The 21,345-nt window shown below is 40.1% G+C and overlaps 1 protein-coding gene across 2 annotated transcripts in view; it reads left to right on the forward strand.

Annotated features, from left to right (window-relative positions):
* Positions 1-5,069: 5,069 nt before the first annotated feature.
* The window catches only part of KHDRBS3 (KH RNA binding domain containing, signal transduction associated 3), a 305,049-nt gene continuing 288,773 nt past the window's right edge, over positions 5,070-21,345 (forward strand). Inside the window, exon 1 of one of the 2 annotated variants that reach the window (XR_002326690.2) lies at positions 5,070-5,795. Coding sequence is in view for 1 of the 2 variants with exons in the window: in XM_020997915.2 (XP_020853574.1) it covers positions 5,708-5,795 (88 nt within the window). In the remaining variant the exon portion in view is untranslated. The remainder of the gene's footprint in view (positions 5,796-21,345) is intronic. The other variant, XM_020997915.2, reaches the window with a different exon arrangement.

A 21,345-nucleotide genomic window follows, 5' to 3' on the forward strand; every position in this document is an offset into this window, starting at 1 on the left:
TGGAGTATGGCACATTGTACTGTGTATAAGGAAGTATAGTATACTTCAAAGGGCTCTAGGCCAAAGGTCAGGAGATCTACGGCCAGATTCTGGCTCTTTCATGATGTGATCTTAAGCAAATCTCTCAATCATTCTTGGCCTTTGTTTCCCATTCTGATGAGCAGGCTGGACTAGTTTGCTCAATGTCATTTCCAGAACTCTGATTCTATAAACTGAACATCTGTAACATTAGGAGATGTCGCAAATACAGTATAGCAAGAGAGAACAACAGATCAATCACATTAGTCCTTATTAAAGGAGATATTTATTTATGGAAGTGTTTTCTGCTTTCTGAGGTCAGAGAATTTTAAAAGGTTTCTCGGTGTCCTTCCTTAATCTCTTATGAAGCATTTTCAGAATTTTTTCACTTGTCTTAAAAATATAGTCTCTTTTCTAACAGCCAAGGACCTGATAGAACATTTTCTTGATTTCTTTCTTTCCCACATATCAATGACTTATTTTTAGGTAAGGTTGTGCCATCTTTTGGTGTTTTTCCTGCATGACAAACTCATTTATGTCATGGCTTTATTATTGGCCTGAAATATGTGCAGGATGAAAGGCAGCACCCCATTCTCTGTCTCCCTAGTTAGCTCCTCAACCTTTTGGGGTGGGTGTTTTCCCATGGTTCTGTCCTTGGTTGTCTCTTCTTTCTCTATACCCTTTTCTGTTGTCATTCAACTATTGCCTTACTACAGAGGACTTTCAAATCCTTATCTCTCACCCCCAACTCTCCTTGGAGCTCCAGACCCATATCTACAATAGCACACTTCCATTTGGATGACCCAACAGCACCTCAAAGTCAATATCCCAAACCTAGCTTATTAGATAATTTTGCATTTTGCTTTTACAATTTCTGTCAGTGGTACCACTTATTTACACATGTTCAAAACCTTGGTGTTACCTTTGGCTCCTTTTTCCTCATTGCTGACAGTCAGTTACTAAGTTTGAAGGATTCTACTTATACATTATCTGTTGCATACATGAGGGGACATCCTCTTTACTATATTTTGCATCTCCACTCTGTTTCTACTGCCCATAGCCTAGTAAGGCTGTTATTACCATCCACCCATTTTATTCCAGTAGCTATCCAACAAGGCTTTCTTGCCACTGTTCTCTTCCTACTCCAATCCATTCCTCTTACTGTTGTTAAACTAATCTTCCTTATGAAGATTAGCCCTTAGATCTAGTAGTATTCATTCCTTTGTACAAAACTCTTAAATGGTTCTCCATTGCCTGCCAATTAAAGCTCAAACACTTTAGCCTGGCATTCAAGGCTCTTCACAAGTTAAGATTACTTAATCTTTCTAGCATTATGCCATACTATATCCTTGAACTATAAACTCCAGCCAAACTGTGTTGCTTATACAGGACTCTTGCTTTTCTGTTTTTGTTCCCAATCCATGAAACCCGTGGTTTCCTCCCTCCTCCAGCTTCTCCTGTTGCATTCCTATGTATCCCTTAGCATTCACTCAAAACTGATGTCCTTGGGGAAGCTTCCCTGGTTCTCTCAGATTCTTCTTTACCTGTCATGCACTGCACTTCCCCCTGCAAACTCTCTTCAACTCTCTATTCATTTGTCATGTATTTTTTTTTTACAGTGATTTTCTATAGAATCACAGAATCTTCCCAAAGTGTATATGCAATATCTACCCCTTTCTACAGTATACAAACAAAACAAAAGTAGATTTTATGTCTTTATCTAAACTTTATATCTCCCCTAGCCTCTAAAATAGTAAATACATGTAATCTACATGATAGGTATTTAATACTTTTAAAAACTGAATTTAGTTGATTGATCTCTGAATAGAAGTTTGATGAGAGTTGACAGATGTCAGGAAAATTTGGTTGGGGCTTACACACTTCTTAAATAGAAGAAAAAATGAGAAGTATTTACAAAAATGTGGACAGTTCCTTTTATAGCACATTTTTTATAAATACAGCTATTTCTACTTTGACCTAGCAATTTATACAAATCATAAGTTTAGATCTGCTGAGGTCAACTTGGTTCACTCCCTCATTTTACAAATGAGGAAACCTAGAGCCAGAGAGATGAAGTGACTTGCTTAATATTCACACAGGTAGTAAAATGGCAGGAACCCAGGATCAGAACCCAGATTTTCTGGCACTACACCTGTTACTTATTCCATTACAGGATGGTAATTGAGAAGTGGAATTTAAGACACCAAACACACACTAGATTACAGGCAGGTGATCTTCCAGGTCCTCTGATGGCTCCTGAAAGTAGAAGGAAATTCTCCATTAAACTCCAGGTAGATTGTCGGTGGAGCATATGGATCTGAAAAGAATAAAAGTCAGAATTTTCTAAATGCAGTCTTCAGCATAGGGAAAATTCATTTCTAAACTAGGACTCATATTCAGCCAGGAATGGATACTCATTCCAGTGTTGAGCCAATAATATAATCCTGTAAGACTCTAACATAGTGAAGTCAGAAATACCTTGCAGTGAGAAGGGAATTGCAGGGGAGGTGCCCCACAGCCAAAAACTTTGGCAGGTTTGTGGGTGGAAACTATTTTCTGGCCATCTCAACGAGACATTTATCACCTTCTTCCCCAAAGGGCTTGAGACTGGTCATTAACACACTGTTGGGTACCTTCCCTCTTGGAGGGAGCAAAGAAAAGGAGGGTCAGAAGCATAAGATTCAAGTGTCTCTACCGACAGTTTCTCCATGTATAGCCCTCCTTCCCAGCTGCTTTCAGAACACTAATGCCAAATACAATGTGGAGATAAGAGAACAAATAGCCAGCTAGAAGTCTCAAGTACAACTGACTAAAATGTTTAACTGCCCAGTGGGATTCAGTGACAGTTGCAGAAAGCCTGCTTGAATGATGTAGGGAGAAGAGAGGAAAAAATGGGAAATGGTTTTGGCCAGAGATGAGACCAGCAATGGCCCTGGGCAAAACTATGAAGTTGGAGAGGCTGTCATGGGTCCCCTAACCTCTTTCTGAAGCTCTCCTTTCTTTTCCCTTTCTTAGGATACTTTGTTTTGGTGCTCTCTCCCTCCCCTCCAGTTCCCTATCAAAGCTTGCCCTGGAAAAGATCCAATATCTGTCACTTAGACCTTACTTAGTGAGAATTCAAGTCATTGTGCCACCTTTTCTGGACATTAATATTCATTTACAGTATTGCAACATAGTTATTGAAGTACCACTATGAATGAATGAATAAAAAAACATTTATGAAGCAAAGTACTAGGAATATAAACACAAAAGCGAAGAGATTCCTGGTCTTCAAGGACCTTACATTTTAATAAGGGGAGTAACATGTAAGGGAAGGATAGCCTAAGAGGGGTATGTTAGTGCTGAAAATTATTAGGATGGTGAGTGATAGGGGTTAAGAATGACACACCTCCTCTAGGAAAACTGGCAGAGTTTCAGAACTGGAGTGAGGGAAGAGAAAGATACAATCAGGGTCAGAAAGGCAGTTGGCTAGGCTATAGAGTTGGCCTGAGAGTAAGGACTGAGGTGAAGCATGCTTGGTGCTTGCCTAAAACAATAAGCCAGGAAGGACGGGTTATCCAGGACTGCACAGTACAGAGGGCGAGATCACTCTCTGTTGGAGAGAGCAGGGTGGAGAGCCACCAGGGAGGTTTGGAAAACTTCAGGGAATTGAGAATAGGTTGGGGATTTTTTTTTTTGTTGTTTGTTTTGAGTAAGGGCCTTTTCAGTTAACAAATTGTATTAATGATCCCTTACTGGTGATGACAGTAAAAGGGTAGAGTTTCGGGGTACAATAGTTTTTAAGCTCAGATGTTTTCTTCTATACTTATGGATCCCCAAACAAGCTTTGATTAGAAAGTTGAGGGTTCAAAATCTACTTCAGGCTATGGGAGTGAAAATGAGAAAAAAAGAAGAGTCAGAGACAACACGATCAGTCCGGCACTTCATGAAATCTGAGAAATGTTGGGAGCAGGGTTGGGGAGAGGCTGTGGAGGAGAAGCTATGCCACCAGCATCTGTAGGAACTCTATTTCCAGATACAGGCATTTCAGTCGGGCTGTTATTCATCACACCCTGGGCACATAAAGTTCTATTTGTGAAATGAATGACAACTTGGGGTAATTTGAGAGATTACTGTGGAGAAAGACACCAACAAGGGCATTTCTCTTTATGGAGTTGACCTCCACAGTGGTTCTCCTATTATGAAGTATACTACTCTGGGGCTGCTGTGACTAGAAAGCAAGACAAAAAGCCTCAATTGTGCCCCCTGCAGGTACTGGATAATTTCCTCTCAAATACAACGTGCAAGGGATGCCCATCCAACTTGGGGTTACAGCCTAGGGAGGACAAATAAAGGGGACTGCTCAGTACCCTGCAAACACAGTGTTACGAGGAAGCTCTAATCACCTCATCTCCTGGCTTCCTCCAGCTATGTCTTTTTCTGCTTTCACTGGGTTTTACCCCCAAAATTTCACTGACAGACGGCCCCAGGGGGCTCTCAAATAAGGTCATTCTTCCCCCCTCCCATTGACTCCTGAAAGGGGGTCCCTGTGAGGCCCCCTGCTGGGGGCGTATGGGGGCCACTGTCAGCGACTACCCCCTTCTCCTCGGGGTCCACTGTCCACCCCCTTCAGTGCAAGCCTTGAACCCCGTCTCTCTTCCCCCCAGCACCCCTCTCGCGCCGCCAGGTCAGCGTTCCGAACCCCCAGGTCCCCGCACCCCCTCCCTCCGGCCCCCATTCCGTTCCACGAGGGCTGCGGCGAAAACCTGGAGCCCTGGAATGCAGAACGGAGGCAAAGCAGCCGAGCCCACCCAGCGGCGCGCAGCGAGCCGCCACGACCCGGACTCGGGGAGACGGCGGCGGCGGCACTGGGCATGCTCTGTGGCGCCAGCGGCTGGGGGCGGAGGCGGGCTGGGGAGGAGGGGAGCTTGGGCGCCCGCGCGGCCAGTTCAGTCTGCGCGGGGCAGGCGCGCAGGGTGGATGTCCCTGCTGTGGCTGCTGAGGCGGCGGCGGCGGTGGTTGAGGCTGCAGCGGCAGCGGCGGGCGGCGGCTGTCGCCTGCGCCTGACTTGGGGTTTCGGCTGGGAGGTGGGAGAGAAAGGAAGAGAAAGGGAGGGGGGTTGCCGTGAGCTGTCATCCCCCGAGGGGGAAGGCGCTGTCTTCCCCTCCACCCAGCGCTTTTTTTCTTCCTTGCCATTTTTCTTTATCGTTGTTTCTTGCCCCGCTGCTTACCTCCCCCAGCTCTCCCTGCACGGTGCCCACTTCATGAGCCGGGGCCCGGGTTCCGGGAGGCGGCAGCAGCGGCGGCCGCTTCTGTAGCGGCGGTCGCCCGCGGAGGATTGCCCAGCCGAGGCTGCTGCCAGTGGGGCTCCTCCTCCGCCTGGGCGGCCGCCCGGATTGAGCTCAGCTGCTGCCTCTGGGGGCTGTGGGCACTTTTCTTCCTTCCCCGCGGGACGCGAGCTGCGGAGCCGAGGAGCGGGCGTCGGCGGAAGGGCGTGCGGTCGCCGAGCTCCGTATTATCCTGGTTGTTTGGGGGTTCGATACTTTTTTCATTTTTCGGAGGGGAGGGCGAGCGACCGAGGAGGTGGGCGCCGCCCCCGCCCGTCCGCCTGTCCAGCAGTCCCGCCGCCCGTCCGGCCGAGCCGCAGTCCTTCTCCTACCCCCCACCCCCCCACCGGGGCCGGCCCGGGAGCGAGCAAGGAGCCGAGAGGATGGAGGAGAAGTACCTGCCCGAGCTGATGGCGGAGAAGGACTCGCTGGACCCCTCCTTCACTCACGCGCTGCGGCTGGTGAACCAAGGTAAGTATTCTGAGGAGGGGCGCTCCTCGACCACCGGCCCCCCGGGACCAAAGGGCCTAACCTCACGACCCCCGCCCCACAGGGGAGCCAGGGGACGACCGTTAACGAGTGTACAGTGGCCGTTGCGGGGGAGGGGGACAGGGAACTGAGCATTTCGGGCAAGGGACCGGGGGAAAATCCTGGGGGAACTGTAGGAGACGGGGGAGAAACTTGGAGGTCAGAGGACTAGGGAGAAATTGGGGGAGGATGCTGAAAATCTGGTGGGGAGGACTTGGTTTAACTAGGAAGACATGAAGAGGGGTGCATGGGAAAGGAAAATCTGGCGTGGGGAGCAGGGACAGGTGCATGGGGGGACTCGGGACCAGGGAGAAACCTGGGGGACTTGGGAGAAATTTGGAAAATAGGCTAGGGGAAAATAGGAAAGTGAGTCTTAGAACCTAGATGAGATTTTGGGGACGGACACTTGGGTTGGAGTAGAAGGAGTTCTGTAAAGAGGGAGCAGACAGAATTGAGGGGACTTGAATCTGGGAGCTTGGTAGAGAAAACTTGTTGGGGGCCACTCACTGAAGGGAATGATCTATTTCCTTCTAGCTAAGGTATGGAAGGAGGAGATACTATGTTGCCGAAATTGAGGGTCCTTAGGTGATGAAGAAGTTCAGGATTCCCCTGGGGGAGAGACTTTAATGAGGTTTAAGGATAGAGGAACCAGTATTCTGGGACTGTCCAGAGTGGGATGAAGTTTCTGTCTCCTCTTCATCCCTGCCCTGGGTTTTCTGGATTGGAGATTGAAGAGAAGTGGGAAAGGAATATTTAAAGGCCAAACCCTTGGGGGTGCCACTTAGAGGGGGTTGAATAGAGAGCAGGTTAAAGACAAGGGAGACCTTCTTGATGTATCTTTTTAGTTCTTCGGGTTTGGAGCATTCGGGGAGGCAATTATTTCTGTTATCGCTTTAGTAACACTTCAGCTTAAGGCAGTGTGGACTTGATGGGACTTGGAAGGCACAGAAGGAGGAAGAACACTTGCTAAGGACAGAAATTTCCCTGGCAGTGTTAATCCCAAATGTTTTTTTTCAGTCAGTCTGCAGGAATGAGCTGAAGAGCAAGCAGTCCACTTCTGTACAGCCTTTTGTGCTTTGTAGTAAAATATACTGCCTGTAAAGAGGGGTTCTGGAGCCACTGACTTTTCTTCTCTATATGTTAGCATAAATTTTCCTCCAAGTATTTTATGTCGTGTAAGGTTTGTCATGTGCAATGGGCAGTTGTTGTCCATATGTAAAATTGGATCTGTTGATTTTAAAGATGGTTGCGTTTATTTCATTGTTGCAACTGTTTCTGAGTAGGATTTTCCTCTTACTTTACTTTTGAAGTGATTGGGAGTGCTTCTGGTGAAACTGACAGTATTAAGAAATTTAAAAGAGAATATTTTATGAATTGATGAACAAAACTGGATTTTGGAACTTAAATCTTGTTCTTTGCAAATATATTTTTCTGTAATAAAAGGAGCTTGTTAAAAATGGATATTACATATACATTCTAAAAGAAAATATAAATTTTCCATTTATTAAGTTTTTTTTATAAAGTTCTACAATTGAATTCAGTACTCCTTACCCTTTGTGATTTGCATAAATCTTTTGTTGCTTCTGTTGGGCTGTCTTTGCTGTGAAAAAAAATTTCCTTGTGTTGTGTGAACAGAGGCATTAGAGACATCTTGGGTTACTGTCAAAATACAGTTTTCTTAACAAAGGATCTTAATCAAAGTACTGTCAATCAGTTAAAGAGACAAGTTTGTTTAACTAAAAGTATAATGAGTCAGTTTCTCAAATCCACATTTATTCTGTTATAATACTATTCATAAACTAGTCCAGATTACCTAATTTTTCAGTATTTAATATTTAAAAACTTTAGTCTTAATATGAAAATGTTTCTTCTAAATTGTCTTATAAATATAGCTGTCTAGTTCTATGTAGTTTTAATTATAGTTATCCAAGCTTTCAACTTCCCTGATAAAAATGAGTCCAGTGAAAACTGCCATTCTCAAATTGCATATTTAAGTGAGGGTGGTAGAACCCAGATGTTATGTATCTTGTTACTGTTAAGTGTGATCTAGTCCACTGTAGATAGAATAAGATTTTTTTTAAAATAGTACACTAAATATGTCATTTATCTGAGCTTTATTTTTTAAGTAAAATATGTTAAGTATGAATATGTTCTGTTATGTAACTCCCAAGTTTCTAGTCATTTACTAAATTCAGTATCTTAAAATAAAAAGATATTGATTTCCAAAAAAGTCAGAAAACCTTTACTTTGACCTCAGATAATCATCTTGTCCTTGGCTTTTTGAAAATGTTTTTATTTTCTTAACTGCTTGTGGCTTTTGGAAACTATTTCATATCAGTTATTTTTAATCTCAACACTTGAACCAGTGGTGGTAGAATATGCTCAGCAACGATTATACAATCATGTAGAGAGTGAAGATGCCACAGGTTTTGTTGGTTGCCGTGTTTTGAAGGTTAAATCCATGACATAGGAACTAGCTCATATGTTAATTAGGAGCTCTAAAAATCAAACTAATTATTGTTACAATTTTAAGACGAACATGTTTTGGAAATGTGTGCTTTGAGTACTTCTGCTATTTATTTTTAAAAGTTTTCATTTTAATAATCTGTCATTGTTTTATGTTCTTTTTTGGAGAACCTAATGGTTCATGAGGGACTTAAAGAATTACAACACTTTGTCAGAGTATCACATTAGATTTTTAGCAGTTGTATGGGAATGTTTTATAACTTTTTAAAAATAAAGTCATTTGCTATTATGGAAGCACTAATTTATAAACAAGTCTTAGCTAAGTCGGATAGTTTTTATAACTAATATTTTTTATTTTAGTAATATGTTACCCAGCTTTTATAACCCTGCTATGATCTTAATTCACACCCTCTATGACCACTGAGTTAACTTCATAGGAATTATCAAAGAATTGATGCAAGTCTGATCCAAAGTTGTGGAATTATTTATGTAATGGAGTCTTTAATATTTTAGATAGAATCATCAGTCTTCTGGTCCAGAGGTGACAGACTTGAAATGCAGGGAGAGATAGGCATTTTGGGGCAGGTCTGGTGTGGGAAATTTGTTTTACTGGACTGTGTGGATGTTTGTTGAGGGATTTTTTTTCCCCCTTATTATAGTGGGTTGATGGCGGGAGGGACAGACTGGCAGAAAAATGGTTCTTGTTTGAAAAGTGAAGAGATAATTAAAGTATTTTACATGGCAGATGCACGTTGGATCTTGTGCTTTAAAAAGCATATGTTAAATGGCAAAGAGCTGACTTTTAATACTTTTCCAATATCAATGGTGTTTTAGCTGAATGTGTTGTGTGGCATTCCCTTTTTTTTCCCTCTGGGGAAAAATGTAAATGTGCGTCTTCTGTCATTTTCCTGAGGCATTCTAATAGCAAATCAAGAAAATGGAGTTTTGATAATATTGGAACACATGCATTTCATCAGTTTTTAGGTATTTGGTCTATCGAGGTGGACACATCCCACATTCAGGTAATAAGGTGTTATAGAATGAATAAAGTATTGTAGGGGCTCCCTAAGGGAAAGAAATCCTTACATGAATGCTTTCCTTCCTTGTACTATTTTTGTACTATTTTCAATAGGGCAAATGGAGATGGACAGCAAGTTGCATATTTTGTATTCTGTTTACTGGTGGGGCTGCTGACTTGCTAAAAAACATTTTCAGATATGCCTTACACATTATAATATGAGTCCAACTCTGCAATACTGCCATTGATGGCTTTATGTTCAAGCCAACAGTTGTTAAATAAGATTACATAACCTCTTATTTTTAATTATGTAAAATAATCTATGGATTGGTGGCTGGTAATCTGCCAACTTATGCTCATTTACTGTTGGTTGTTAAAGAAAATGGAAAAATAGTTAAGCTTAAATTTGTCTTTTTTGTTTGGTTCCAGGAAGGTTGTGTTTTTGCTTTGACAGTGGAGATTCAGTTGGTGTTTCAATGATAAAACCTTTTGCACTGATACAACTATTCATCAAATATTAGGATTCCTCATTCTATTTAGAATCCCATCTGTGTCAATTCTAGTTTAACATAAAGATTACTAGTTGGAAGCAGTGTGGTACAGAGGAAAGAGAGTGGAATTTGAACTCAGAGGATCTGTGTTCAAATCTCTGCTTTGTTTTTTATTCCCTGAATGACCTTGAGCAAGTTACTTAATCATTGTGGGCCACAGTTTCCTCATATATAAAATAGGAGTGTTGTACTAGATGACTTTCTGAGGGCCCTGGCAGCTCCCACTGCCCTTTGATCTTATGTCCTAGTTTTACACAGCTAATCTAACCAGAATGTAAGTTTACTTAGTCATGTGAGTAAGGGAAAAATGATTTTAAGCCCTTTTGAACTAACAAATTATTAGTTAAGGAATCATTGTTTGTTGCTATAAGTAACAGTAAAGAAGACTAAAATTGTAGAAATGTTATGGACTTAAAATAGCATTCTCTGTTTCATCCTGTGTGGAATACTTAGGTTTATTCAAGTTAGCAATTTTTTTTTGTTGTTGCAGCTAACGTGATATTTTAACAAAATATTTCTTGGTTTAGGTTTAAAGGGCGTAGTCATTCAGATAACTCATTCAGAGATTAAGAGTAATGGTTCAAAGCAACAGTAAAATTATGACAAAATATCTTTAATAACTGAATATTGGTGATGTCATTTATTATTTTGAGTCTTGAATTTATGGAATCTTTTCCTTCCTTAAGGAAAGGAAAACTTATCTTCAGAAATATCCCTTTGAGGTGCATAGTAGCCATTTTACATTTAAAGAAATAAGATAGTAGTAAAGTAATTGGTCAAGGTATGATGGAATAGCTAATTAAGGACATGGTGGTTGTGCAAATCATTTTCCCTCTCTCTCTCCCCCAGAAAAATGGAAGTTGCTTGAGGGCAGAGAATATTTTGCTTTGGGCTTTTATCCTTAATGCCCAGCACAATGTATAGCACACAGTCAGTGCTTAATAAATGCCTAGTGGATTTAAGATCTGGTAAATACATAGTCTAGCTAGTGTCTTTGTACTGTCATACCAGGTCTCTGTAGTTCTCTGTAGCCCTTTTTACTGGGCTTTATCAGGTTTGATTGGCATTTTAATAATCAAGATGAAGTTAGAAGAATTTGTAGCACTATATACCACTGGAATGAAAAGGGACACCAACAGACTCATGATATTCGTTATTTACCACTGTGTGGCATAGGACCATTTATTTAACAAACATACATTGACTGTCTAATATGTGTAATATTTAGTAAAATGGAGTAGTTCAATTTCTATTAGGGAAGGGTCTCGAACAACTCAAATAAGATTTTCCCAAGAATAGCAGTAAAAGGTTATTTGCTAAAGTGCAGTTTGTTGAACAAGCATTGGAGCAATGCAATGCTGTTTAAATGTGGTAGAGCAGTAGGGGTTCTTCTGTGGGAGATAATGAGAAGATAGTGTCATATCTGCTTTGAATCAGATGTTTATTTACTTTTTTCTTGAACTTCTTAAATCCATGCTCTGTAATGCAATTAACTTGCTCAATAAAACTCTAATTCAATTTCATATCACAGATTTGAAACCAGAAGCCCAGAGATCTTATTACATGCAAATACGTAAACTTTCCTGAAAGAGTTAATCTGTACACTTTTTTTCTCTATGAAAAATGAAAACTCATGGGCTGTCACTTGGAAATGTAAATGACATGATATTCTTTGTTGGCTTTTGTTTTGAAAGGGAACCTGTAAGCCAGTGGCTTACAGGCTGTGTTAGATTAAGTTTTCCCAGACGGCAGGAGAATTGAACTGATGAAAGCATTTTTGGGGGAATTTGAGTGAAGTCAGTACTTTATGATAAAGATACTGCTAAGAAAGAGAAAGTCAGGATTTAGCATTTTTAGAGTTATAGAATCATAGAATGTTGAAATTGGAAGAGCTCAGGAAAGATCATTTAGTCTAACACCCTCATTTTGTGAAGAGTTGAAATGACTTGTCCCAAGGTCATATAAGGATTTAGTGGAATTCTGACTTCCAGCCTAGTGTTGCTTCTATCAAACCACAGTTTTCTTTAAAAAATTTAATTTTTTTTAGCTAGATTTTTTCATTAGCAATGATACATTTAAAAATACTCTATTAAATTTACCTCTTGGTGTGGCAGGATCATTCATTTAACAAATATTCATTGATTGCCTAATATATTTCTTATATAGAAGTGCTGTTGGTCGCATATATGTACTGCTTGATTGGCAAGAATCATCTTAAGGTGATGTTTATTTTGGAAAGACAAATTATGTAACTCTTGTTTTAGTTGTACAACATGCACTTATTTGAAACAGTAGATTTTGTATTTTTGTATGCCCTCCAATGGTGTGCTTTATTAATCTTCATATAGGATTCAAAGTAAGGATTTTAGTTGTGTATTTCTAAAGAGTAGGTAATAACATAGGAAAAAGTTAGTTCCTTTCTTTGGTATGATTTAGTTTGTGAGTCTTACTGTTACTAAAACTTCTGTCTTTCCTTTTCCCCCAGAGACCCTGTTGCATCAATGAAGAGAATTTTCCTATTTTAATAAAGTATTTCTTTGTATTGTAGAGACTTGGTTTTTACTTGAACAAGGTGATTTTTATGTAGTCATTGTTTGCGTGTATCGTAGTAAATTGTCTTTATTTCTCAGAAATACTCTAGGAAAGTGAAAGTTAAGAGTTTTTTTTAAAAATATAATGAAACAAAAGCATACCTCTTTTTTTTTTTTTAGCATTTCAGCATCAGATTAACATGGTTTCTAAAAATATAGCAAACAACATAATGCTTTACATAGTAGTATGTTAGAGATAGAGAATCAAAAGCCAACTTTGAAAACTTAAGTCAGAGTTTTAGAGCTGAAAAGAACCTAGGAGTAGTATGTAGCTTTATGACCAATCGAATTCATTTAATCTCCCTGAGGCTCAATTTCTTTATCTGTAAAATGGGGATAATGATAACTGTAGTACAAATCTCCCAAAATGAGGCCTAAATGATATAATATTTGTGAGGTGCTTTCTAAACTTTAAGGTGATATGCAATATTATTATTGTCTTATCTCCAGAGAGAGTTATAGCATAGGGCTGTGGTAGAAAAGTGCTGGACACATCAGAAGGCCTGTGTTTGAGTATTGGCTGGCTCCAACTTTCTTTAAGTACGTGACCTTGGGTGAGTTACTTGTCTCCCTGAAGACTCAGTTTCCTTATTGTAATACAAGGAATTTCCCATTACTGTTGAAGGTCCTTCTAATCCCCTAGGTTCAAAATTAGGTGTCATCCTCACTATCTATCCTCTCTTTCTAACCCCTACCCCAATATCCAATCTGTTACCAAGGACTGTGGATTTCACCTCTGAAATATCTGTTGAATAGGCAGGCCCCCATATGTTTTCTTTGTTTGCCACCACACTGGCACCGACCTCTCCTCTTCTTATTCCAATATTATTGCAATAGCTGCTGCTTGATCAGTCTGTCACAAATCTCTCACCATTCTAGCCCATTCTCCACTCAACTGCCAAAATGTGATTTTCATCACCCCTCCCTGCTCAATAAACTCCAGTGGTTCCCAGTCACCTTCAGGATTAAATATAAAATCCTCTGCTTGATGTTCAAAGCTCACCATAACTGAGTGCCCTTCCTTTTCCCTTTCCAGTCTTATGCCTTATGCTCTCCAATGTAATCTTCAGTCTGGTGACACTGGTCTCCTTCCTATTCCATAAATAAGACATTCCATCTTTCAGCTCAGGACATTTTTCTGACTGGCCCTCGTGTCTGGAATGCCCTCCTTTCTCACCTCTACCAGGCTTCCATGGTTTCCATCAAGCATCAATTAAAATCTTACCCCATGTAGGAAGCCTTTCCCAAAACCTGTTACTTCTGTTGACTTCCCTCTGTTGATTATTTCCTATTTATACTTCATATAGTTGGTTTGAACATAGCTTTTTGTATGTTGTCTCCCCTATTGGATTGTGAGCTCCTCAAGGGCAGGGTCTGTCTTTTGCTTTTCTTTGTATATCCAGCACTTGGCAATTATTAAATGCTTAATAAATGCTTATTGACAAACTGATTAAAACAGATAGTGATGTTTGTACTACTTTCCTCACAAGGGTATTGTGAAGAAAATACATCACAAACCTTAGAAAGACCTGTACACGTGTGAACTATTGTTATTAACATCTAGCACTGTAACCCCCTCATTTTACTAAGGGAAGAAACTGAGTCCAAAAGAAGACACTTAAATTGCTCAAAATCACACATTGGCAGAGCTGGGACTAGGTCTCCTGGTTCTCAGTTCAGGACTTTTCCCGTTAGTGGACCACAATTTTGTGCTAAGGAAATCTTAGTAGAGGAGACATTTTGGGGGCAGTGACAGCAAGCTACTTATTCTTGTGTGATACAATTCAGCTTGTTAAAAGCATATATTTATGCCTGTCTTGGCCATGCAATTGGCATATATGCAGAGCATACAATAAGTGAAGTAGCAGGTATAAATGAAAACAATAAACCAAGGCTCTATTTTCTATTTGCTTTTTGTTAGGTTTTCATGGGAATTTTGTGTCTGCTGTAGAACCCTGAATTAATTTGCTGCACTAATTCCTAGTGATCTAGTAAGCATAAATGAATGTGTTTCTTTGAGGGGAAGGAAAGTGATATTGCAAAAACTAGTAAAGAACTTTCCCATATTTTTAGCAGTGCGAAAAATTTCGTTTTGAACCAGTTTTGAACCTATTTGTAATACTGTTATATGTATGCATATATGTGTGTATACACTTCTATTATTAATAATACTATTTTAATCTTATATTGTATAGTACTTTCATATCAATAGAACTTCATTATCAGTGCCCAGGAAATATTTAAGGAGAAAAAATTGTTTAATTAATTATTGACTTTCATATAGTTAATATCTGGCATTAAATTAAACCAACATTGATTGGTTTTTAATTATTCTATTTAAGATACAGAATCTGAAGCTGAAATTAGGAAATGAAGGTTTTACAAATAGTTTTATGATTGTATTCTAAAACATGGCTGGACAGTCACTAGACTGTTTTTGGCAAGCATAAGACATTTCACACTGAATTTATTGGTTTTGTATTTCCCTAATTTTTCATATTTCTATAATTTTCCACCAGTCAACCCTTCTGCGTACTTTCAGAACTTTTTAAAAGGTGTTCTTGAAAATATTTTGATGTTAACTAGTCAGTATGATAGAATCTTGTGGGATCATCATTTTTTGATATCATTTTTAGATTTAAATCTTACACTTGAGGTCACTGTTGGCCCAGGCTCCCACAGAGAAAACATAATGGAGATGAGAAGTGGTAGCTTTTTTGATCCTCCTTTCCTTTTTTTGTCATCTTTTAGTTTTTTGCTATGTTTTTATACTGTCTTTCCACTAGATGGCCCTCTTTATACCACAGTTAAGTATTCTTAAGCCAGAATTCTAAAGTACTTATATATTAAAATTGGTGGTTAACCAACCAGTTTGCAATATCTAGACTTTTGGTACTTTCACGCTATTTTTATAATCTTTTAGATACTCAGTGAAAAATCAAGATTCCCTTATTTTACAGGAAATTAAGATTTTTAGAAAAGTTATGTGGAAGCTAATTTAGCTTTAATGATTGAAGTCATCCTGAAAGTAAAAATTAGGAATTGCTTTTCCTCCTTTGGATTCTGATTTAGAGAATAAATTTGACATTCAGATTTTCTGTAAAGTGAAGTGTTTTTGTGTATACATTTTTTCCATTGATTCCTATTATATTTTTGTAGATGTGCTCTTCAGGGGGAAAATGTTACCTAGTGGATCTGAAATTGACAACTCTCTCAAGTTCAGTGCCTGCCATAAAATCTTTTAACTTCAACCCATTGCCTTCACACTTGGGGACTAACTCCACTTTTGGTACACACAGATATTCATATTCTTGATTTGACCATCTATGATTGATTACTCATAAATTCTTTTCATTATCCACAGCTTCTCTCCTTTCAGTCTTTTCTTCTGTTTCATTCCTTCTGGACCTTGACCTTATTCTTCATCCTCACTGTGATCTCCAGTCTCTCTGCTCATTCTTTTTATTCCAGTATCTCAGTTCTGTTCTCCCTTCACAGTATTGAACCTATTTTGATTAGTTCAGGTATGCACTGATTACCCATGGCTTTTTTGACCTTCATTCTTTTTGTGCCTTACCAAACTATAAACCTAAATTATCTTCCTGACTTGTTTTTGTTTCTGCGTGCATAGGCTGCTGAATAATGTTTGAGAAAGACACATAACTGTTGAATGGGTTCATTACAAATTCATGTTATCTGATCTCAAGTAGACTTAAGTTGGTGAATGGCAGTCTGTTTTGTCCTTCTGTGATTCATTCTCTTACTCTTAACAGTACCTAAAACCTCTCCACCTTCCTCTGTGCAGGGAGCCTTGTCTCCAACTTTACTGAGAACATGAGCTAGATGGGTTAATGGATAGAACACTGGACCTAGAGTGAGAGGAAGACCTGAGTTCAGATTTAGCCTCAGACACTTAATAACTGTATAGCCTTGGGCAAGTCACTTATCCTCTGTTTTCTATTTCCTCATCTGTAAAATGGGGATAATAATAGCATCTATCTCCCAGGGTTCTTGTGAGGATCAATTGAGATAATATTTGTAAAACAGCACAATGCCTGGCACATAATAGGCTCTATAAAGTACTAGCTATCCTCCTCCTCTTCCTCATTATTATCATTATTATCACCATCGTTTATTATTACTGCCTTTGACTTTGAGTTCCCACTTCTTCTCTACAAAATGTTCAGCTATATCATGAAAACCTTTGTGAATGCCAAACAGTGTTTTGTATTTGTTCCTAGAGGCATTAATGAGTCACTTGGAGTTTCTTGAGTGGTGGATGTGGATGTGACACCTGATCAGATCTGCACTATAGGAAAATCCATTTAGTAGCTGAATAGAGAATGCATTAGAGAGGGGAGAGACTTGGCAGACCCACCAGCAGGCTATTGTAGAAATCTAGTTCTGGAAATGATGAGTGTCTACACCAGAGTAGAGGCAGTGTCAGAGGAGTGAAGGGGGCATATTCAAGAAATATTGTGAAGTTGAAAGTGAAGTTGAAATCTACAGGACTTGGCAACAGATTGGATGTGGGAGAGGGGGTGAGAGAGAGTGAGAAGGCTAGTATGACAGTTTGTGAGCCTGAGGGATTTGGAGGATGTTGTTGTCCTCTACAGTAATAGGGAAGCTAGGCAGTTGAGGGGTGGGGGTGGTGATGTTGCATTAGGGGGAAACATAATAAATTGTTTTGGACATAGTGAGTGTAAGATATCTGCCAGACATCCAGTTTAAGGTGCTTAAAAGGCAGTTGGAGATGCAAGATTGTTGGTAAGCAAAGAGATTGGTGCAGGAAAGGTAGATCTGAGACTCATCAGCATAGAGATGACAGTTCAATCTATTGGGAGCTGATGAGGTCACCAAGTGAAGTAATATGTAGAGAGAAGAGGACCCAGAACAGAATCAAAGGACATCTGTGATTAGATGGTGTGATCTAGAAGAGGATCCAGGAAAGAAGTCTGAAAAGGAAAAATCAAATAGATAGGCAGAGAATCAGGAGAGAGTAGTGTCCCAAAAACCTAGAGAAAAGAGGGTATCAAGCAGGAGTGATCAGTAGTGTTAACAGCCACAGAAAGGTCAAGGAGAATCAGAATTGAGAAAAGTCATTGGATTTGGCAAGTTAGAGATCATTAGTAACTTTGGAGAGAGTACTTTCAATGAAATGATAAAATTGGAAGCCAGAGGGGTTAAGAAGAGAGTGAGAGGAGAGACAGTGGAGACATAGATTGTAGATGGCCTTTTTGAGGAGCTTAGCTACAAAGTGAAGATATAGGGTGATAGGTAGGAGGGATGGAAGAATCAACTAAGGAGTTTTCCAGCATATGAGAGACATGAGCATGTTGTAGGGAGTAGGAAAAGAGCCAGTAGAGAGGGAGAGATCAAAAATAAGTAAGAGTGAGAATGACAGAATGGTTTTGCTTGAACAAGGAGAGGAGCCTTGGTAAGGAGTTAAGGTCATTTCATCATGTGAGACAGGTAAAGGGAGCATAAAGTGGAAGAAGGCATCTGATAGGAGATGAGAAAGAGGGGAAAAGAGAGAGGTCACAGTGAATAGCCTCAATTATTATTATTTTTTTTTTCTGTAAAATATGAGGCAAGGTTCTCAGCTAAGAGAGTGAGGGGAGAGAGAGCCATGGGAGGTTTGAAGAGGGAAGAAAAGGTTTGGAGGAGTCACTGTGGAGAATGGAATGTTGTTATTTGTCCTTCCTTATTGAAGAGGACCGTGACCTCAGGGAAGTGATGCCTTGACTTACAAGTGAATTGGATTTAAGTGAGGGAAGGCTATGCGAAGTCAAAAGCCTCACTTTTTCTTCTGGAGAGATCTGGGTCCAGTGGCTAGATATAGATCAGGACAACTGGAGATGGCCAAGGGTGCAAGTGGGAGACCTTGGCCTTTTTAAGCTAAGGCCTTTAACAGGTCTCAGTTTGACTGAGGCAATGCCCATTCAAGGATTAAGGCTAGGTAAGAAACGAGGCAAAGAATGGCTATTTCTACCTAGTTTTTTTTTAAAAAAAAAGATCAGTCTGGAAGAGGATGACCCTCAGGGTTTCTGTCCCCAAAGAGAAACAGTTGGTGTTTATTTCCGTTACTCTGAGCCATCAGGGCCCAAACCACCACCAGGTGGGGCTTAGCCTGGGAATTATTGTTGGCCAATCAATGAGAACCAGAGTGATTTGAGTTTAAGGCTTGATTTGAATCCCAATGTACCTTACCAAAAGCCTGGGTTTCCAATGCTGCATTTGAAGACTGGCTATAAAGAGGAAAGAGCAGGAGATGGGATGGGGAAAATAAGCTCCTGGAAGTAAGGCTGCTGGCAGGGAGGTAGAGAAGTCTGGAGACTTGTGGTACCAGGAATGAAGTGAGCTGGCCTGGATCTGTTATGAAATAGGGGTCTGAGCTTTGGACTCATCAGTTAGGAGAATGGGACACAGTGTGGAGGCATCTCCAGGGCTAATGGGAGGGCATAGAACAGTTACGAAGTGCCATAGGAATTAAATGGAAAGAGAAGAAACAGGCTGAGAGAGAAGAGGGCGGGGTGCATGGAAAGCTTCATGGAGAGAATTTAATAGAATCTTTGAATCTCAGATTTGGAAGAGACCTCTGAAGACTTGAAGGATGGGAAGTTTTCTCTAACTGTTGAAAACAGGTAGATAAAACAGCATGAGCAAAGATGTGGAGGAGAGAAATGTTCAAAGAATGGTAAATAGACCAGATTAGCTGGATTGTGGGATAGTGAGCTGATAAGGGAAGTATAGTAGGATTGCCTAATGGCAGAGAAGGCCCAATCAATTGAGGTTATATAACATAAATTGTAGTGGATCCAGTTCCTGCTACATTAGGGCCATCTCAAGTGGTCCTGTGGCTTTACACAACCCTCTCAGTTACATTCAGTTCACTTGCAGGTCATGGCATTACCTCTCTGATGTCATGGTCCTCTTGGAGAAGGAAGGACAAACAACAACAACAAGGAGTGAAGGTGATGAATGGTGGAGTGATCCTGAGACTTGACTAGTTGTAATTGGTGATATAAGGGAGCTAGCCAGTTAAAGAGAGGGAGGACAGTGTAGAGTTGAATTGGTTCACCAAGGAGTTAGGATGAGGAGAAGAAGAGAGTGGCTAATGCAGGGGAGATGATCAGAGAGAGGATTGATGGGTCAAGGGATTGGAAATCACAGTAGGGGTGAAGTATAGGGTTATTTAAGGTAAGGGGGAAGGGTGGGGAAGGGGGAAAATCCAGTAGATTATAGTTGGATAAGGAGATTTCAGAATTCTTGAACATTTGTGAGTGATGGCAAGCTGAAGGATATGACCATTTTTATGTGTTGCTGAGGTAGGGTGGAGGAATAGCTCATTAGAGGTAAGGAGGTTGAGGAACTGAGTGGTTAGGGTATTTGAGAGAAGATCATTATGTATGTTGAAGTCCCCTAATATGGGGGCAGGAATTGAGAAGAGAAAATTATAAGCCATATATCAAAACTCATTGAGGAAGGAAGGGGAGTGATCTGGGGGTCTGTAGCCGCAAGATTTTGATTAGGTGGTAGATAGGAATAGTATGAACCTGAAAGGAGGAGGTTACTGAGTGATGAAGGAAGAGGGAGGAGAGCTTGAACATGACAGTGGGGAGCAAGGAATATTTCAACTCCCATGTTTCAACCAGTGAGCTAAGGAGAATGAGTGAAGGTGCGGTCAGTACTGGAAAGGGTGATCAGGGAGGCTATGTCATCATGGGGAAGCCTTGTTTCAGTAAGACCTGGTATATAAAAGAAATAGGAGAGGAATAGATTTAAGATGAAATGAACGCAACAAGCATTCCAGAGGGCACAGTGAAGGGCTGGGCTGGAATTAAATTGATACTTTGGATTGGGAGGGTTGGGGGGGATGGGAATGAGGAATTGAGTGGTCAGGCATGTGGACTGATTTTCTTAGCATGAATTCCTTTGGGGAGTAGATCAACATATCCTTTTCAGGAATAATGGCTGTGTTGTTTTGATTATGATTTTAGTTACAGGAGGCATGAGGAAGGAAGCAAGCATATATGCAACTTGACCAGGTAAAAGAATAAAGTATTACTGGACACTGCCCCAGGAGACTGAGACCAGTGGAGCCTCAGGGTAAGAGTAGTAGAGATGAAAGCGTTAATGGTTTCTGGACCTGTGACAATGCAGTTGTTGAGAACAGTTGATTTTATTTGCATTTATCTTATATCTATATCCATATCCATATGTGTGTGTATATATGTGAGAGAGTGAGATTTGAAGCATTCTTTCATTAGATTTTAAAAGTATTTTTATTGATCTATTTTGTCTTTACATTGCTTGTATTTCCCTCAGTATTTCCCCCCTTGTTCTCAAAGAGCCATCCAAAGCCTTTTTTTCTTAAAGAGGAAAAAAAAATCCAGTAAAACCAATCAATACCCTGGGGGGAAAAAAAATCTGATGTTATATGAAATGTTCCACATGCTTGGCCTCAAACTCAAAAACAGTATGGGGTAAGGTGTCTTTTCATATCTCCTCTTTGAGGCTTATTCTTTATATAATAGAACATTTAGTCTTCATTGATTTGTGGTGGTTGTTTTTGACATTTTGTATTTATTGTTTTCTTAGTTCTGCTTACTTTACATTGCATCATATAAGTCTTTTGATGCTTTTTTTTGTATTTAGCACAATTGTTATTTCTTACAGCACAGTTATATTCCATTATTCCATTGTAATATGTCATAATTTTTCTTCAGCCACTCTGTAATTGATGTTATTGGTTGTTATAAATATTTTGGTACACTTGGTCTTTTTTTTTTTGGTCATCTGTAACCTCTTTGGGAGTATAACCCCTAGCAGCAGAATCTCTGGGTCAAAGGGTATGAGCATTTTAG

Source organism: Phascolarctos cinereus, unplaced genomic scaffold (genome assembly GCF_003287225.1).
Source record: "Phascolarctos cinereus isolate Bilbo 61053 unplaced genomic scaffold, phaCin_HiC Scaffold_4;HRSCAF=312, whole genome shotgun sequence".
Taxonomy (NCBI): domain Eukaryota; kingdom Metazoa; phylum Chordata; class Mammalia; order Diprotodontia; family Phascolarctidae; genus Phascolarctos; species Phascolarctos cinereus.